Here is a 19055-nt window from a genome sequence, read left to right as displayed (position 1 = left end):
CTCCAAGTCCGTATTGCTGTACATTCTTTCGCCGTTATAGTAAATCCCATCGGGTCTTCTTTCGAACTTACTAGGGTCTGCATGCGGAAACATCTTCCTAAAGGCTCTCCAATTCCAGTAATCCCGGTTGTCATGATGTGGCTGCTCCTCAATATCATTCCCAAAAGCGTCGTACATTAGTATATATAATGGATGTTATACCATCAGCACCTCAGTTGTACCCAGATGTTCCCAATTATCACGCTACCACTAAGGATACAGGTCCTAACGAATTAAACGCGGAGAATTTCAGGCTTAATAAAGCGAACTTAATCCTGGCTTACTTGGAAGGGCAGACAAAACACTATGAAAAAGTTAGGAAGAAATACGTTAGAGCCCGGACTACGCTACATAAGATTGCGATAACTTCAGGGTCCATATCTGTTGTGTTAACGGGCTCTGGCGTTGCTACTTCGCTTACTGGGCCGGGAATAATCGTTGGAGTTCCTTTGGCCGGCGTTGGGGCAACCTGTGGTATTATTTCGGCTGTTGCTACGGGTATTATGAAAAAGCTATCCACGAAAATATCCAAGCATGACACGACAATAGCTCTGTCAAGGGCTAAAGTAAATACAATTACCGATCTTGTCTCAAAGGCTCTGCGTGACAGAAAGATAGACGACGTAGAATTCTCGCTTATTCTGACCGAAGAAGACAAATACGAGAAATTAAAGTCGGACATAAGGAATAAAAAAACAGTCGTAAAAGATCTTTCCGAGGAATCTCGCAAAAAGATCTACCAAGAAGCGAAAGAAGAGCTTCAAAGAAAGCTTGCTCAGTAAATATCGTGACGGGATTCTATTTACATATCGAACGTCAGTCTAGAAATTACGCGTAATCTTATGCCATAAGATTTATGCTAATTACTCATCTTATGGCATAAGATTTATGCTATTCGCTTATCTTATGGCATAAGATTTATGCTATTCGCTCTTCTTATGGCATAAGATTCACTATCTTCTCGGAATCCATCCTAATAGGGGGTGGCTGGGGTCTATTTTGTAAAATATTTCGTAAATTACGTCGGGGTAATAAGGAATATCCTTATTCAGCCGACAAAACATCCACTCGGCTCTGCTCATATCAGAAACCTCGGGAATAGACTTACCGGTAATTTCAGACAAAAGATAGGGAATAGCTTTGTAATATTTCCCTAGTTTTAATTTTTTCAGCGTTTTCCGTAGGCTTTGTGGGGTTGGCTCTTCTAAATGGTCTATGATTTTCTTCCTTACTTCGTTGTTTAAATATACCGGATGTAAACCTTGGATATGACTCATCCAGTCCCTGAAGTATTTTATTCTCTTATATGGCGTTTTCTTACGACCTCCATTGGCGTAATACTGCTCTCTGGTAGCATTTGGTACGGCATTACGAATATTCTTACCACATTCGTAACACTGCGCTGACGTGTCGTCTTCTATTTGCATTTTCTTACCACAACAAATATACTTATTTGGCTTAGTAGGTACAAACTTGGGTTTCAAGCACTTTACACAGAAATCATAAGCAAACTCTTTACAATCTTCGCACTCCATATATAGACTAACATATTTAAGTGCGCTGTTGCCCTCAACCACACTTGGAGTGGGGGTCGTCCGTAGGTGAATTTTTGACGCGGGTCTTACCCCGTGTTGAGATTGCGCTGGAACCCCCATTCCCTATACTACTCGAGCTCGAGAGCAAAGTTGTCGCTTGTTAAATGAATTTTCAACAGTTTTTGAGTGTTGGATAAGTTTTTTCAACATCATTACATACAATACAGTAATTGTCAAAAATGGAATAAGAAATACTGCGACAATAAGGATGGAAATGAAGAGAGTTCGTGCTGGGATGTCTTCAAAAGCCGGGCTCCACGTACTAAGGCAATAAGTTAATCCATTGATGTGTTTGAGGCGAAAAGTATAGAAGTATGGAGAGAGAAGTGCCATTGAGAAAACCCAAGTAAACATGAGCAACACCCTCTGAATCTTTCCGCTCCATCGTTTTAATGACGATGGAAATACGATCGCCACAAACCTGTTGACAGCTATGATGATTAGGCTAAAAACGGATACGGCTGGTGATATATCGATGAAAAAGTAACACAGCTTGCACAGGGTTTCACCAAGAGGACCTTCCACTAGCCACTCATTGTAACGTCCTCTAGATGACTCGACAATTTTCAAGGGAAGTGCAAGTAAGGGCACGAACAAGTCAGACACAGCCATATTCACAATCAATCCATTGAATATAGTTTTGATATCATTCGAAAAGACAACAGCGATGACCAGAACGTTGCCAATGAGAGACCAAACAAGTAGGATAGAGTACAGGACAACCTTTGTGTCGTCAGCCATTCGCTCATCTTGATGCCTCGTCGTGTTAGTAAAAAGGGAATAGTTATCCATATCACTGGCTATCAAGGAGGAAAATACAAAAGCATATGAGGCATGAAACCAAGAAAAAAAATTGAGAACTCAGTGAAGAACAATAGCATTTTATTTAATAGTGAGACCTTACAATAAATTGTATATGCGCACCTCAGAGGTTTTGGTAACCGACGACCTCTAGTTAGGAAGACAAAACTACCCTGACCGTCAATGTCACTATCTTTCTGTATTTATGCTCATTATAATCAAAACGCATGGCGTCAAGAACAATAGCTGTTATTGTAGTTGAACATGCCACCCCAACAAACCAGCGGTATTGTGATGAACGTAGCATCAAAACGAGACTATCGGGTCGAGCTTCGGATAATTTGCTAAGAAATTTACTACAAATCTTCGAGGGATCACTACATTTTGATAGATATCTTTTATATACAAAGTATTTTGTAGTCTTTCTAACTATGGTCAAACACTTTATAGCTTTTGGATGTACGAACAGAGTTTTGAAGGCAGTTAAATATTCTGAAACCAGTTTTCAACAGGAAACTCTGGATTTTAACAATTTTTTTCTCAATTGCTAACTGCTCTTTTTTTTGCCGACATACGAATAAATATATATGTAAAAGTCCGTCTAATATGCCAATCAATATGGTTGTGATAATGAATATATTCTCATATTTCATGAATAACTTTTCAAACTGCGACACGAATACAAGAAATTTCACAGATACTAGACTGAGAAAGAATATAGGCACAAAAAAAAAAAAAAAAAAAAAAAAGGTTATAATACAATTTGTTTTAACTAATGATTTTTAAGAGTGAATATTTCATAACCTAACATTTAATCAGCAATTTACTTGAAGCTGCTATTCACTTGAAAAATTCGCAAGATAGTTTGCTTTTGTTCGATTCATGATTATATCACGAAATAAAACCACATGTTACAAACGAGGGACAACTTTTTTTTAAGAATTAATTTTTTTTTCCTGCTCAAAAATTAGAAGTTTTATATTTAGGCGATTCAATTATATTTCAATGAAGTTAGGTGATCGTTTTCGTGACTGTGTTAAAATCAGACGTACCTTCAGATGACGGCTTTAACTGTAAGGAAGAAGAAAGGTGACCAGTACGCTAACAAAGGGATTGCTTCTAAACAGCAGAATGTTTTGTCATTGCTTTTATCTCTTTCTTGGTAAATGAAAAAAACAATTAATAATTCATAACGATAAGTGGTGCTGATTTAAGTTTAACAAGGCATAATATTCTGCTTGCCCGAGGACGGCCCGAGGCGAGAAAAGTTATTTAAAAAAAACGTTTGGAATCGATATCCACCTGCTTTGTTTCGAGCTATTCTTTTGGAAATGACTTGGAAGTTGGTTAAATTTATCTTTGTGGGAAGTAAGAGTTTTTCTTCACGGCCAAAAGTGGCGGTAAAAATGATCAATTACCTCGGTAACATCTAAAATGGCAGTAAAATGACGTTATTTACTCAACCCTTTTGTTCAATTCTTTTTAGCTTTTAAACCAAAATTCCTTGGTGATAACATGCTTAAAATGCAGAATTGGTAGAGTAGTTTTTAAAAGTCATCTAATATATTCATCGTTAAATTGCTTCAACTAAGAATAATCAGTTATCAATTTTGACGAATTTTCGTTTGTGTCCCTTTTATTTTGGCGTTGTATAGTATCTTTCTAGTCTGTTATATTTAATATCAAATTTTATCATATAGGCATTAGTGTTGTACGAAGTACATCCGGGACCTCAGTCACTCATTGTCCCCATATCCTTAACGACGTCTTTTCCAATGTTTTCAACAAGTTTTTGTTTGTGAATGTAATATAATGTATATAATAAAAAAATTACACGTTGCCTTGAAAATATGAAGCTTATTTTCAAGTGTTTTTTTTTCAAGTGTTGTCAGGATATCGTGTGAACTTGATAATTCTATAGATCAATGTCATTTATAATGTCAAGCTCACTCAAGGTCATTTTGGAGATACGTTTGAAGTACGTTTGCTTTTTTTTTTTCGAAAAGCAGAATTGAATCTTTATTCTTAGTTTACATGTATTAAACATAAGATAAAACAATTATTGAATTTGTTTTTGGCATGATGTTGATCCCCCTCAGGCTATGGTGACGACAGACAACACCGACCTTGGTCTTGATAATTTACGATATTATACTTAACCTTCCCCCCATTGATTGTTTACAAATGGCTTTATTGAAACTAATTGTATCATCACTTCTATAATTCCAAATAAGCAACTATTTTATTATTTCCAAATTCTTTTTCCATTCGTTTCCATTCGCATTCTTTTGATGGAAAACTATGACTTATGGAAATCATATAATTAATTTGCAATTGGACTACATGTCTGTCCAATATGGAAATGATTGAATTCAAAAAATTCCTCTGACTGTTTAAATGGACTCGGCCTATCGGCTTTTACAATTTTGTCAGTCCTCGGAATTGTTTTCATCAAATCATTTTCAAATTGGGCAGCATGTAGTTCTATTACCTATACTAATCACATACAGGGCAAAATTACTCGATGCTGATTGGCTAAAAGGAGGGTTTTTCCGTAATAAGCCTTTTCACAGTTTAAGAATCGATTCCACTGCGCATGCGATTTTATTCCGAATTTCTACATTCTTTTGTTTAAACCTTCTTTGTTCTTAATTAAACAAAAGAAGGTGAGAAATTCGGGATAAAATCGCATGCGCAGTGGAATCGATTCTTAAACTATGAAAAGGCTTATTCGCTGGGCCGAATTATTAGATTGGTAGTTCAGTTGCCTAGCAACTAATAAAGGAAACATCTGGTTGAAGACACCGGTTTGATCACGACTGACATATTTTTGACCGGCTACCCACAAAGCCGAAAAGTATTCAGTGTGTAGGAGAAAATAAAGAATAAATATGACAAAATGTTATTGTTCGAGTGCTAAAATATACCATCTATTTTCAGTCATGGCGTTTCTTGTTATAGCTAATTATATGTTATATAAAATATGCAAACTTCTTACTATAATGCAAGTTTTCGTGATTGTCAGTGTCCCTAGTGTCCTATTTTACAAACCTAATTTGTACAAGTATAATAGTGAAGGCTATAATCTTAAACTGAAGTGCTTTTATTGCGAACTTTGCCCAGAGGAAAATATTCCAAAAGTGTCGAGATCTTGGTGGATTTACGACGACGCAACAGAATTGACGTTGGTTTTCTTTTAGAATCTACTAGAAGCCTTCTCAAACCTTTTCTATAGTCTTTCAAAAACAAAAAGTAAATACAAGGATTAATAGCAGGGTTAAGATGCGCTAAAAATTGAACAACAAATAAAATGGTCCTGATCTTTACTACTTTACCCTTAAAATCCCAACGCCAAACAAAGTTTAGCACAAACATGAAGCAAAAGAAAGGTCCTAAAAAACAAATGAACGATGCAATAATCGCAATGCAAAAATAGAAAATCTGTTTGTTTCTGCGTTGTCGAAAGAGAAGTTGTCGGTTATTTAACATATGGATCACTTTATCAGAGCTTTTTTTAAGTTGGTAAAGCATTAAAGAATATAATATCAAGATGGCTGTCAAGGGCACTAGGAACGCTACCACAATAACCACAGTTATGAAGATGGTCCGCGCTGCAAGGTCATCAAAGGCTGGAGTCCATAGCGATATACAGTGTGTTATGCCATTTTTCTTTAGCAGGCGAAAAGTGTAGAAGTATGGAGAGAGGAGAGCCATTGGTGCTATCCATGTGAAGGCGAGAAGGACCCAACTTGTCTTTCCTCGGAGTACTCCAATCTTCATCGGGTATGTAATGGAGACAAATCTATTAACTGTGATTATGACCAGGCTTAGAATTGAGACTAGAGGAGATATATCCGTCAGGAAGTAAACCAGCTTGCACAAGGCTTCACCAAGAGGACCGTCCACTAACCAGTCAGGTCCATTCGTCTCCTGAACAATCTTTAATGGCAGGATGAGTAGGGGAATGAACAAGTCTGAAACCGCCATGTTGACAATCAGGCAATTGAAATTAGTCCTCAAGTTTTTATTCAATATGACAATCGCAATGACAAGAACGTTGCCGAGAAGACTCCACACAAGCAGGATGGAAAACAGCATTACTTTAGTCTGTGCGCTAAATGTGAAGGCCTCGGGCTTTTGATGTACCGATATCTTGGAGATATTTGAAATGTTCGCCATTGAAAAATTCATTTGTGACATACCCAACGGAAAACGAAAACAATTAAGGATACGATGTGAAATGTTGGTAGAATGAGGGCAAGTAACTGCACTCCGTATAGATATAGCAACCAAACAACCAATGAGAGGACGTAATACAGAGATGACATCAAAGCTTTTCTAGTGAGGCTTGGGTGTAAACACCTGGAACTAGCCAACCAGAAAACAGCTGTAGCTAAATCTAGAACAAATAAGCTTGAATCGCATTTTTTCTTAGCAGAAATGCACATTTAACCCACAGAAATATTCTCATTATAATGCCGATTTTTTTACACTACGATCTCAAATATTTTTAATACACTTATGAAAATTGGTCAGCCATTAGTTAAGACACGAGGATACACTGACGAATATATTAGACAATATCATGATATTATTTGATACAATTGGAAACATCATTCCGACACACATGGATAAGTGGATTGGTTGTTTACACGAAAACAAAGTAACACATGAGCTCTTGAAAAGTCATTCTGACTTATAATTACACTTAATTCTTCTTAATTACACTTAATTTTCACGTGTAAGGTTTCTATAAAAATAACCACACTCTTCATTGCATGTAAACAAATTACCAAAGGTGACTTCTTAGATAACTGTGGAATATGATTGAAAAATGTCTTATTTTTTTACAATAATATGTTATTGTTGTTATTTGAAGACTTATTCACATTATTAACACGAATGTTTAAATTCTTCACCTTAGGTGACCCAGACCAAAAACTCACAATAACGGGTACAGTGTCTCGACTTTCTTTACTGACGCATATCAACCACGTGTATCAAAATAATTAGGTAGTAGCTTGAGTAGCCATTATTACATCATGTTTGGGATAACAAAATAAATGATATTAACAGGTATATTTTTTCATTATCGAATTTCTTCCGTGATCTATCACGTATGTCATGCTATTTAAAGATATCAAAGGAATTATTAAACCAGAACCATTAACACCTGGCCCCCTGTGCCTTCAGTGGCAATGGACTCTTATTTTCCACTTCAAAACCATTTGTTTTAGCATCATAACAAAGGGTGCCTTGATCCCCCTTTCTAGCTGAAAAAAATCCTACAATGTGTTAAGCCCCGAAGGACACCTTGGCTAAGCTAATTAGCAGGGCACCAAGCGATAAAAAACTATCATTTATATATATATTTATATATATATCATTTATATATATATGAGTGGAAGTTCTTGCCTATTAGTTTAAACAGACTAGAAATGCTTGAGTTTGCATATTAACGCCTGTATATGTTTTCTCCAATGATTTATAGAATTTTTCGAGTGTAAAGCAAGTACTGCTAGAAAGCCCTTAAATGAGATTACAGAAACTATATAAATTAAAAGGCTGAAAAAAGCAATTACAAAAGTATATCTGGTACAAATAGCTTCAGGTTCACTTAATTTGGCCGGAGAACACTGAAACTGACACAATTTTACTTTATTTTTCTCTCTTTTTCTTTTTTTCTTTTTACTTGATTTTACTTTTGTTTTTGTTTGCTTGATCGTTTGCATTGTTTTGGGGTCATCTGAATTGAGCTACAAAATGCCGGTGGGTGACACTTTTTTTCCACTTCTTTTAATTATTAATCTTCAAATTGGCTGGCAGTAAATGAACGCTTTATCTACATCTAAACATGAATTAGGGTTAGCCGTAACTTTAGTTTTATACGAGGTGTACCAACCAGCTAACAGCTAGCAAGTGACCAAAAATATTGCGATTGCATTTTATGATTTCGTGATGATCGCGTCAAAAACATTGAGGTATTTCTGAATTTAGCACATGTAGTAGCTAAACATATCAGGTGATTATGACAATCTCTTATGAGCAAACACGCGAACAATATTAAAACAATAAAATCACTGTTTGAAGAAGAAGAAGAAGAAGAAAAAGAAGGAGAAGAAGAAGAAAAAGAAGAAGAAGAAGAAGAAGAAGAAGAAGAAGAAGAAGAAAAAGAAGAAGAAAAAGAAGAAGAAGAAGAAGAAGAAGAAGAAGAAGAAGAAGAAGAAGAAGAAGAAGAAGAAGAAGAAGAAGAAAAAGATGATGAAGAAGAAGCCTAGAAGCAGACTAGAAGAAGGAAAGGCGTGATGATGCGCGGAAAGCTCTATATCTAACAATAAGCTTGCAAAAAGTAATATGGCGCCAAACCATTGATGATGACTTAATAAGTACTGATTAGTTCAAATGTTGAGCGAGACTTTAGGATTTAGAGCGGCTGTAGTGGAAACCATATTTCATACTGCACATTTGTTATTCTAGCCGTTTGGCATACCCTATATAACACTATAAGATATGCTGGATGGCATCAGAGTCTTGTCGAAATATTGTACTGCAATAAATAGTCATTGCATGTATTATATATTATAGGATAATAGTTACTTAACGGCGAGTAACTCGAAAACTTTAAGACGACAATTAATAGAAAGTCAGAACCCCAACTGGCACTTGATTGTGTAATTTGGTTCCCTATAGTTTTAAATCGGTCTTCTCAACGGCTTGTTTTTGTGTCGTGGATTGAAGTGAAAAGTATGATTGAAATCGTGTATTGATTGATCGACTGTAGTTTAGTTAACAGGAATATGAATAAATCAGTTCAAATAAATTGTATTAATATAATGAACATCGGGTCGATAATTAGAAAGATTTAGAGGAAGATATATATCAATTTAAACCTGATGATTATGCCTACCTGTTCGGTAACTGGAACGTAAGCTTTACTTTATCGATTCAGGGAATGAACATGAGCAGCTGATGGAAGGTGTTATCTTGTGCTATCTTGCGTATCAAACTAAATGCGTAAATAGATTATCAAAACACCATCAGTTCATTGGTGTGTGACGTATTTCTTCAACTGCGTACTTACATTTGACTTACTAGACTTCACAAATCTGTCAAACAGAGGATTGAAGTTCCCTGAAGTGAAGCTTCAAGAAACATTTGAATCAAAAAGTCGCAGTGTTGACCCAAAAGTTGAATTTGTTTGTTTTGAATCTTGCCTACGTGGAACAGCAATGTTAAGGTCCACTTGTTCTATTAAAGTGGAAATACGAAAAATGGCTTTTCGCTTTCCGTCTATAAGGGTTGGCTAATTTAATAGAATTCTAAACATTCGTGGTGTAGATATTCGTGTAGTTATTAATAACCTTTATTTTAGGTATGATGCATCGCAATTATACATGATGATGGCGATGAACAGCATGATGAGGATGATGATGATTCATGATGATGATAATACATAATGGTGATGATGGTGATGATGATGATACATGATGGTGATGATGATACATGATGATGATGATGATGAAACACTAGTGATGATGATGATGATACACTAGTGATGATGATGATGATACATAATAGTGATGATGATGATACATAATAGTGATGATGATGATACATGATGATGATGATGATACACTAGTGATGATGATGATGATATATAATAGTGATGATGATGATGATACATAATAGTGATGATGGTGTTGATGATACATGATGATGATGATGATACACTAGTGATGATGATGATGATACATAATAGTGATGATGACACATAATAGTGATGATGATGATACATAATAGTGATGATGGTGTTGATGATACATGATGATGATGATGATACACTAGTGATGATAATGATGATACATAATAGTGATGATGACACATAATAGTGATGATGATGATAATACATAATAGTGATGATGATGATGATACATAATAGTGATGATGGTGTTGATGATACATGATGATGATGATGATACACTAGTGATGATGATGATGACACATAATAGTGATGATGATGATGATACATAATAGTGATGATGATGATGATACATGATGATGATGATGATAAACTAGTGATGATGATGATGATACATATTAAGTGATGATGGTGATGATGATACACGATGGTGATGATGATACATAAAGAATCAATGATAATAGTAGTAGATAATCGATCGTGAGCCGGGTTGGAGATGATGTCAGTGTAGAAGATAGAAAGAGGAAGACTATGTCAATACTTCAATGTAAAGCTACGAATTTAAAACTACTCTATTATCTTCCAGGATTAGTTCTTGTTTTACGAATACGATAAATGAAGCATGGTACTTGTGATATGACTGTCAAGGAGGTATTTATTTTTACCTCACGTACAGGTGGCCTGAAATGGTGCGCGTTTTGATGATTAGCCTAAAAACGTGTGGTTTATTCATTGCTTCAAATTAATACCATGGATTTCGAGCTCTTTACTCGCCATTGTTATTCATGTTGTCATAACAAGTTATTTGAACATTCGCAACAGGCTGATCTTTGAGGCTCTTACGTTCGGACAAAAATTGAAAATGAAAATTGAATGAATGTAAGATTACGGATAAAACGCGTCAAACGCTCGATTTAACTTCTTGATATACAACACGTGGGACCATGCAACAAAGACTTAGAAATCAATCAAAAGGACCGGTCCGTATTGATACGAATTTTATTATACGTCGCGCCGGATGTTTAAGTTTCTATATCATACGTACTTGTTGTATTTAATACACCCACAATGCACACAGTCTAAACAAGTGCCTGCTCATTCTTATTCACTTGTTGTATTCAACACACCCACACAGTCCCAACTAGTAGCCACTATAGCCATTCTTATTCACTTGTTGTATTCAACACACCCACACAGTCCCAACTAGTAACCATTAGTCATTCTTATTCACTTGTTGTATTCAACACACCCACACAGTCCCAACTAGTAACCACTAGTTATTAATTTAATTAATTTATGTTCCAGGTACTCCAAGTCTAATAATTAATGAAAATGAGAAGTCATTCCAAAGCCTCCAATATCGGACGGGAACTAATTGCTTGGACTTGAAATCCCGTCCAGTCTTCATTTTCGACTTTGAAATATTACATAAAGTGATTTATTTATCCCTTTTTCATGCTCAGTCTGTAAATTTCGTTATAAAGGATTACCGATGGCATGTTCACTGTCAGTTTAATTTCCGATACCAGTTAAGCTTCAACTAAAGGAACCCCGAATCAATAGTTACTTAGGACTCTAATTGATTATTGCTTTACGTGTTTTTTATGATACCTGGGCGTTGGTTCCATGAAAATAGCGGCTATCTGGTTCCCAGCGCGAATTTCTTAAAATAAATAGTCTTAACTTCTGTTTTCAAAAGTTTGAGACTGAATAGCACATTCAGATATCGGGGGAGATACAATGAATGAATTACCCCCAAATATTTGGTTAACTGTTCAGTAAGTACTTGTATATAACACATAGTTAACGTTGGTAAAAATAATAATAATAATAATAATAATAAAGTTTATTTATATAGCGCTCATATCCATGAGCATGTCCAAGGCGCTTTACAACAGGAATATATGCATAAATTATATATATGTATTTACAATATTTACAATGCTACGTATTTAAAATATTAATAAGTAAATCTAATTATAAAAGGAAAAACTTATCTTAAAAGCCTAAAGGCAATATGCATAAAAGCAGGAAATGAATCAAACAAAAGAGATCTAAATATATTTCCTATTATTAAGGAATAAAGTAAATAAATAAGTTTTAAGCTTACTTTTAAAGGAAGCAACAGTAGTACAAGAGCGAATCTCAAAAGGGAGCCTATTCCATAATCTGGGAGCAGCAAAGGAAAATGACCTGAAACCATACGTAGTACACCTAGCTTTAGGTTCAACCAGAAGTTTGTTGGAAATAGATCGGAGAGCATAAGAAGAAGAACGATAGCACAGAAGATCAGACAGATATGTTGGGGCAAGGCCATGTAAGGCCTTGTAGGTCAGCAACAGCATCTTGAAAATTACTCTGTAGTATACTGGCAACCAGTGCAGGTCAACCAACACAGGAGTAAGAGGTAATAAAGAGGTAATAAATATATGAACCACAAAACTGGAAACCCACTGAAAAAAAGCTTCTCTTCAATTGATTCTCCTATTTTTTTAACATCACTTTTCGTGACATCGTTTTATCATATTTATGGCATACCGTATGGACTAACTTTGTTACAATTCAGATTCACTTCATAAAAAAATAACAATAATTACTAGTTTCTATAGCTTATCAGAATTCCCCTCCCTTGGCAGAAGTTACACGTTTACTCCTTCGCATTCTTAACTCTTTTATGTGATCAGGAGATACGCAGCTTAGTTTGTGAATATCGAAATTTAAACCTAACTCCTTACCTTCATTAATTTGTATCGAAAAAGCATGCAGATTGAACACGTTGTGTGGTTTGTAGTTTTAATTCGTCTGATTTTCTGCATTTATTTTCCTAACAATTTATTCAGAAATTGAGGGCTTGTCACGGTTGACCAATCTTTTGCTAGTACCATTGTTGATTTTGAGCAGAATGTAATGACCAACATACACGTGGATACCAGCAACCAATACTAAATGCGTTAATGATCACGTACATGTTACTGAGATTCGGCTTTCGACACGTGAATACTACCCACAGACACTCAATGAAAAAAGCAAGTGATCAGAGGCTACCCTGCCGGCTTTTTCATCTAGGTTACCAACTGTGTATATTTAATAGGCGTTTCTTCTAAAACGCCGAAAATCAATAAAGAAACAAGGTTCGTGAGAACGTAGTGCAGACATAGATATCTCACTTGACAGTCATAAGGATCATAATAGCAGCTTCTTGAGTACGATTCTCTAGAAGCTATGGATGATTGAGTTTATAGAAAAATATGTCGGAACAAGATATCATAGACTTGAATTCGTCCGAGCCATTATGGCAGAATCAGTTAATGAGTCGAGACTTCAATATCTGCCATAAAGGGCGAGGATGAATCCTATAGGTGTATTATTTCATCATATAATTATCCATAAAATAACTATATTTCTCCTTTTCGAAAAACTGATATTTTCACATTTGAAAATAACATGTTATTTTCACATGTGAAAATATCGTTACCATGCTATTAGTTTATAAATCAAAACTTTTTATAATAATAAAAAGCTTGTCAATTTGATTTTATGGATAATTATATAATAAACAGAATATTACATGGGCGCTTGGAGATACGAAATTTATCTTCTCGTTTTGAAAATCTCTCACTCGTTCGTTACGCTCACTCGTGAGAGATCTTTTCACTCAACACTCGAAGATAAATTCCGTATCTCCGCGCACCCATGTAATATCCGAACAACTATTTTTTTCAATGGAAAGACCACGATAGTGCCATAACAATAAGTTTATTTTGCAGTCCAATAGGTTACTGCCCAATATCACAAAACAATGATCGTCACGTGACTAAATACGGAGATGGGATTGGAGGTTCTATCCTTCAATCCTACGACTATGATGTTCGTTTTTACTTGGGTGGTTTTCGATTCAAACATCATTATTTCTAATCAAATAGGTGTTTGTAGGTTGGGTTTAACTTCATCTGGTTAGACTTGTTCATCAATCTTTAAATAATTTCTTTATTTTACCGAGCTTTCGACCTACGCGTTCATCTTCAGGGTAACATATAAAGCTAGTTACATCCGTATGAGATAATAAACTTCAAAACCATCAAAACAATGATGCGCGCGCATCGATTATGATCTTACATAAAGCGCGTGCGGTCAATGAGTCGCCTAGCAAACTTATATAGTTCGGTGGTAGAATACTACCACTGTGTCTATTAAGCATAATTTTCTTTCTCAAGCCTCTTTCCAACTTCCTTTGATGCCATTAATTTGACTTCAGTTGTTTTTTCTTTTCATATATCTTTCTATTGCAGTGAGTTGGGATGCACTCATTGTACCGTACGAATCCCTCACGTAACTAAAGCACTTGAAGTGCCATAAAGTGGTATTCATGGGCTCCTAAATTCCGAGCAATGGAAGTAAAGCAGTTCTATTTCTGTCTGCAGATATCGGCCTAAAAGACCTACAGGTCAGGCCAAAACCTATTAGTTTTATTGCACTAAACGTTATTAAAAGATAAAATAAAATGATGAGTGTAGGGCAGTCCGAAGCGGCACGTTTACCGTTTACCAGGGTCAAAGAGGCGGCAAAAATCTATAACTAAAAATATAATTTAAGATGGCTGACTACTTATGTTAATAATAAACAGAAAATTGAAAATTAAGACTTCTTTAACCTGAAATTTAATGCTGATTTCAAACATGCAAAGAAAAATGGGGTGTCCTGAGCTTATATTTTAGATAATCACTCGGGAATGACGTGCGTTTGTAAAATTTTAACCTTTTATATCGGAAAATAACAAAAAATAAAGAGTCCCGAGCAAAATTTGAGGGTTTTGCGATCTTGAAGTTCAAAACGTGTATGGTTCTTCAATAAAATCGTGAAGCGGTTTATGAGCGCGCGCACATCGTGGGCTCAAATCGAATGTGAAAAGTAGTCAAGGTGGCTGACTACTATCTCTTATTATATTTTTGATGAATAGTTTTGAACATTTAGTTTTCTAATAATTTTAATAATACAGATAGTCTCAGCTATTTTCATACCCTTGAGCTTTATTGATTTTTGGTCTACAATATCAAACGATGGTTTCTCATGCAAGACATCATTATAAAAAGCAATTACACTATTCAGAAAAAGGTTCATATGAGATGGTATGGTCCCAAATCTGCAAAGTTCAAACATGTCTTACCATTTTTACATCTATAGAAAACGTTTTTTAATCTTTATAGTCTGTACAATTAGAAAAAAGAAATGAGCTAAAGAAAGAAAGCTGCGGTTAGCTTTCTCATTTTAAAAAAAATGATTGTACAGAGTTTTAAAAAAAGTTTGAAAACGTTTTGTAAATATCACTACCTGTACAGATCATTAGGTTACATATTGTGTTTTACATTCTTCAAAAGGGTAAGAACTGAGAGAGAGAGAAAGAAAGAAAGAAAGAAAGAAAGAAAGAAAGAAAGAAAGAAAGAAAGAAAGAAAGAAAAGGATGGATGGATGGATGGATATAACGGTCAGTTTATCAGCTTAGCTGCTCATTACAAGTGCTATTTTTAACTAGCTACCCTTTACGTCATATTCTGTGCCACAGCTCTTGACCACAGCTGCTGCACCAAACATCGCCCCGCGGCCCAGACACAGCTATATTTAACTTCATTGTTTTGTTTTTATGGAACCGTTACGCATTAAATACAAAGCTACGAAACAGCAATCCTGACATACTGCAGAACGACTGTTTTCAGCATCTCAATAATCCACAACACTGAATATTATGATTATTTACAGCCAAGACCAGGAATCCATGACAGCATCCATGACGGCTGAGCAGCAGGACTGAAGTACAAGCATCGATGATAAGCAAATCTGCTCAACTTTATTTAGGTATGTTTCTTTACAACTTTAATTTATTTTAAGATAAATTTATTTTTTGAAGTTCCATATTGTTCTTGATGCTCAACAAGATTTATTCGTTTTCTCATAATGCCCCGTCCACACTATGCCGGATAAATTTGAATCCCCAACTTTCACACCGAAACCGAAAAAAAAGTTTTCCGTCCACACATGAAAACGGATAAAATGTTTCGCGTCCACACTAGTCCGATCAGAGGCGGCAGAAACGCTTCATTGCACATCTGAGCATGTGCATTGAAGCTGAAAGCCCGGGGTGAATTTTTAGCCTTCCCACCATGTTCCCATGACAATCATGACGTCATTGTATTCGAAAAATTTCGGATACGAAATGTTCTTCCTCCACACTAATACGGCTAGCCGGCGTTTTCAAATTGTTCCACTCTGGAGAACTCCATATTCGACAAAAACTCGTTTTCGGTGAAGAATTGTTCCGGATTCGCCCGAACTAGTGTGGACGGTAGGCCAAACCGAATAAATAAAAATTCGGATTCAAATTTATCCGGCATAGTGTGGACGGGGCCTAAGAAAGTTAATGGTTTTGTTTATTGTATAGCTTATTTTACTGAAACAGATGAGTTACATGAGCGTTTACATGATGAGTTTATGCGCCTTTAAGATAAGAATACATAATAAGACTTTATTGATTAAATTCAATTAATCCGAAAAGCATTAGTTTACAGCATGGCCAAGAATACGACAATAATCATCGATTGGGTTCAAATGAGGAAAACTTAATATATCGGTAGTTATTTCTTGTTGTCTAATCTTTAGAACTCCATTCATTATCCTTGCGTATCATAGATTTCATTTTAAACCTTTTTTTAAAAAAAAGTTGGAAGGAAACAGAGGAGAGGGAGGCAATTGCCCCCTACCCGTCCTCTTATCAGGGCCTACTCAACAAGATTGCAAAGCTATGGGTTGAATTTTCCCACTAAAGTTGCAGAGATAATCTATCTTAAGCCACGTCTACACTAGCGATTTTCTTGCGATTTTCTTGCGATTTTGTCCGTAATAAATAATGGTAAAGGATTTACTTGTAAATTTTTTTTCAGGATACCAAGATTTTCCTTGACGAATGTCACTTTTGAAGGAGGAGACATAAGATTTCATATTTCCGAAAATTGCCACAAAAATCGCAGCAAAAATCGCAGCAAAAATCGCAGCAAAAATCGCCGCAATAAACGGGGCTTTACTAATCCAATAGCTGTAAATTTAGCTTATTAATAGGTGAACGTACAATGATGAAATTTGTTTAAAATTGTTATTTAAATTGCCAATAATAAATCTAAAGGACAATATTAAATAAAGCAGAAGGAAAAAAAGATATGGTTATAATGGTTGGTTCATTAACATCGTGCAATGCCAATGTGGTTTATAAACATTACGTCCAACTAGATCATGGACTGAAGATAGTTTAACTGAAAGATCTCTTTCTGCAGCCAGTGTTAATTTATGTACAATAACATTGCTTGTCGGTTATGAGTGGTTGTTAGCAGAGAAGAGTCATGACTGTTATATTAAACATTTTTCACATATAGTCCATTAAATTGTGATTATGACGTCATATGCTACAAAAGGTTAATAGACTGTGTAGATAGTCTTTAGACATTGAGTACCTTATCTTGTACGAATAACTCAAGCAAGTTTTTTCCCCTGGCATTAGTTCTAATTTAACACTTATATACAGTTTCCTTTTGCAGTATTCTGTAAAATCTGAAATTGTCTAACATCGGATCTTACTTAATAATCTAGCAACCATCATACAATACATTACAATCTTTGTACCAGTATATATTCCCAAGTAAACCTTTGTATAAACGTCTTCCCAACTCATCATCAAACCCCATTTGAATTTTGTCCAGAGGTAATGTTTGTAGTTTTCAAGACTCTCAAGAAATTCGGAGGACTGGATTGCAGGAAAACTCCTTGAGAATCATTGTCGTTTTCTATTTCAAATCCTTGTGTTTGAGTGTTGAGCTCAATTTCATTCAGCTTGGTCGAGGATAAAGGTACTGTCCCCGATGTCTTGCATCTCCGCGATAAAACGTATCTTCTTATGAAATGTCTGTAGCTCTCATGTAATCCAATGCATAGCCAAGGATTGATGGCGCTGTTTGAAACAAACAGGACGAAGGCTGTAAACGTAAATTTCCAGGCATTGCAAGGTATTTGGCCGTCCCACACATAGAAACTCAACAATCCTAACACTGTTATAGGAATTAAACTCAAAAGAAATGCTGTCAACATGACTATGACTTTTCGAAGAACTCGTATGTCTTCTTTTCGTCGTTGTTTACGGACTTCAGAGGCTTGTGCGGCAAGCTGGTTACTGTGTATGTTAAGAGAAACCATCAAACACGAGTAGAATATGATCATTAGGAAAACTGGAATACTTATTACGAAAATAAAGATTACTGCAAAGTAAATCTGGGATGATTTTTTGCCCTCTAATGAAGACCAGTCAGGAAAACAGAGTGTCTTGTTTCCTATCTTGTGAAGCTCGTACACATACCAGTTGGGTGAATGAAGTATGAAGCCGTAAAGCCAGATGAGAGCAATGATGTACTTCCTTCGAGCTGGAGTGATGGGTGATGGGCGTAAAGAATAGACTATCGCCCAGAAACGATCAAAAGCAATAACGGTATGGCTTGTAATTGAGATACACACCGACCAATCAGTGAAGGAGAAGCAGAACTTGCACAGGAACGTCCCAAAGCTTCCATCAATAAGCCATACGCGAGGCCCAATGTAGAGTTCTACAAGGATGGTTGGAATAACAACAACAGCGATGAAGATATCCGATGCTGCCATGTTGGCAATGAAGATGTTGGTTGTTCGTCGCATGTTTTTCTTCTTGTAAACGATAATAATTATAAATAAGTTCCCAAGAAGCGCTGCCACCATGATTAGAGAGTATAAGACTGTCTTGATGACCTTGAGTGTGGTAGAATCAGTCTCACTTGCCGCACAGCTTTGCACCTGTGTCATGGAGGTACTGTTGTTGAATGGCGAGTTCATGTTGCTCAGGCTTCTCTGTTCTC

At 35.8% G+C, this 19055-nt stretch overlaps 3 protein-coding genes across 9 annotated transcripts in view; all 3 read right to left on the bottom strand.

Moving 5' to 3' along the window:
* LOC116301842 (cholecystokinin receptor) overlaps positions 1-9402 on the bottom strand; it is a 56975-nt gene extending 47573 nt beyond the window's left edge. The window contains exon 1 of the mRNA XM_089038561.1: positions 9343-9402. The gene's annotated coding sequence lies outside the window, so the exon portion shown is untranslated. The remainder of the gene's footprint in view (positions 1-9342) is intronic.
* LOC116287071 (pyroglutamylated RF-amide peptide receptor-like) lies at positions 4712-6867 on the bottom strand. Its single transcript, XM_031693681.2, has one exon. The coding sequence runs from the start codon at positions 6633-6635 to the stop codon at positions 5523-5525; it is 1113 nt and encodes a 370-aa protein (XP_031549541.1). The 5' UTR covers positions 6636-6867; the 3' UTR covers positions 4712-5522.
* Positions 9403-15141: 5739 nt separating the features above from the next.
* The window catches only part of LOC116287070 (galanin receptor type 1-like), a 28946-nt gene continuing 25032 nt past the window's right edge, over positions 15142-19055 (bottom strand). For all 7 annotated transcript variants that reach the window (XM_089039025.1, XM_089039029.1, XM_089039030.1 and 4 more), the window contains one exon: positions 15142-19054. In XM_089039025.1, coding sequence (XP_088895151.1) covers positions 17851-19032 — 1182 coding nt within the window. In that variant the 5' untranslated portion in view covers positions 19033-19054 and the 3' untranslated portion in view covers positions 15142-17850. The remainder of the gene's footprint in view (position 19055) is intronic.

Source organism: Actinia tenebrosa, unplaced genomic scaffold (assembly GCF_029948245.1).
Source record: "Actinia tenebrosa isolate PJP-AT-01 unplaced genomic scaffold, QUT_ActTen_1.0 PGA_scaffold6__47_contigs__length_16458017, whole genome shotgun sequence".
Classification (NCBI taxonomy): Eukaryota; Metazoa; Cnidaria; class Anthozoa; order Actiniaria; family Actiniidae; genus Actinia; species Actinia tenebrosa.
Note: the sequence above shows the minus strand (reverse complement) of the source record. Positions and strands in the feature narration are given on the sequence as shown.

Excerpts from the sequence above, each read along its gene's own strand:
- LOC116287071 (XM_031693681.2), bottom strand. The coding sequence starts at position 6,635 with ATGTCACAAATGAATTTTTCAATGGCGAACATTTCAAATATCTCCAAG.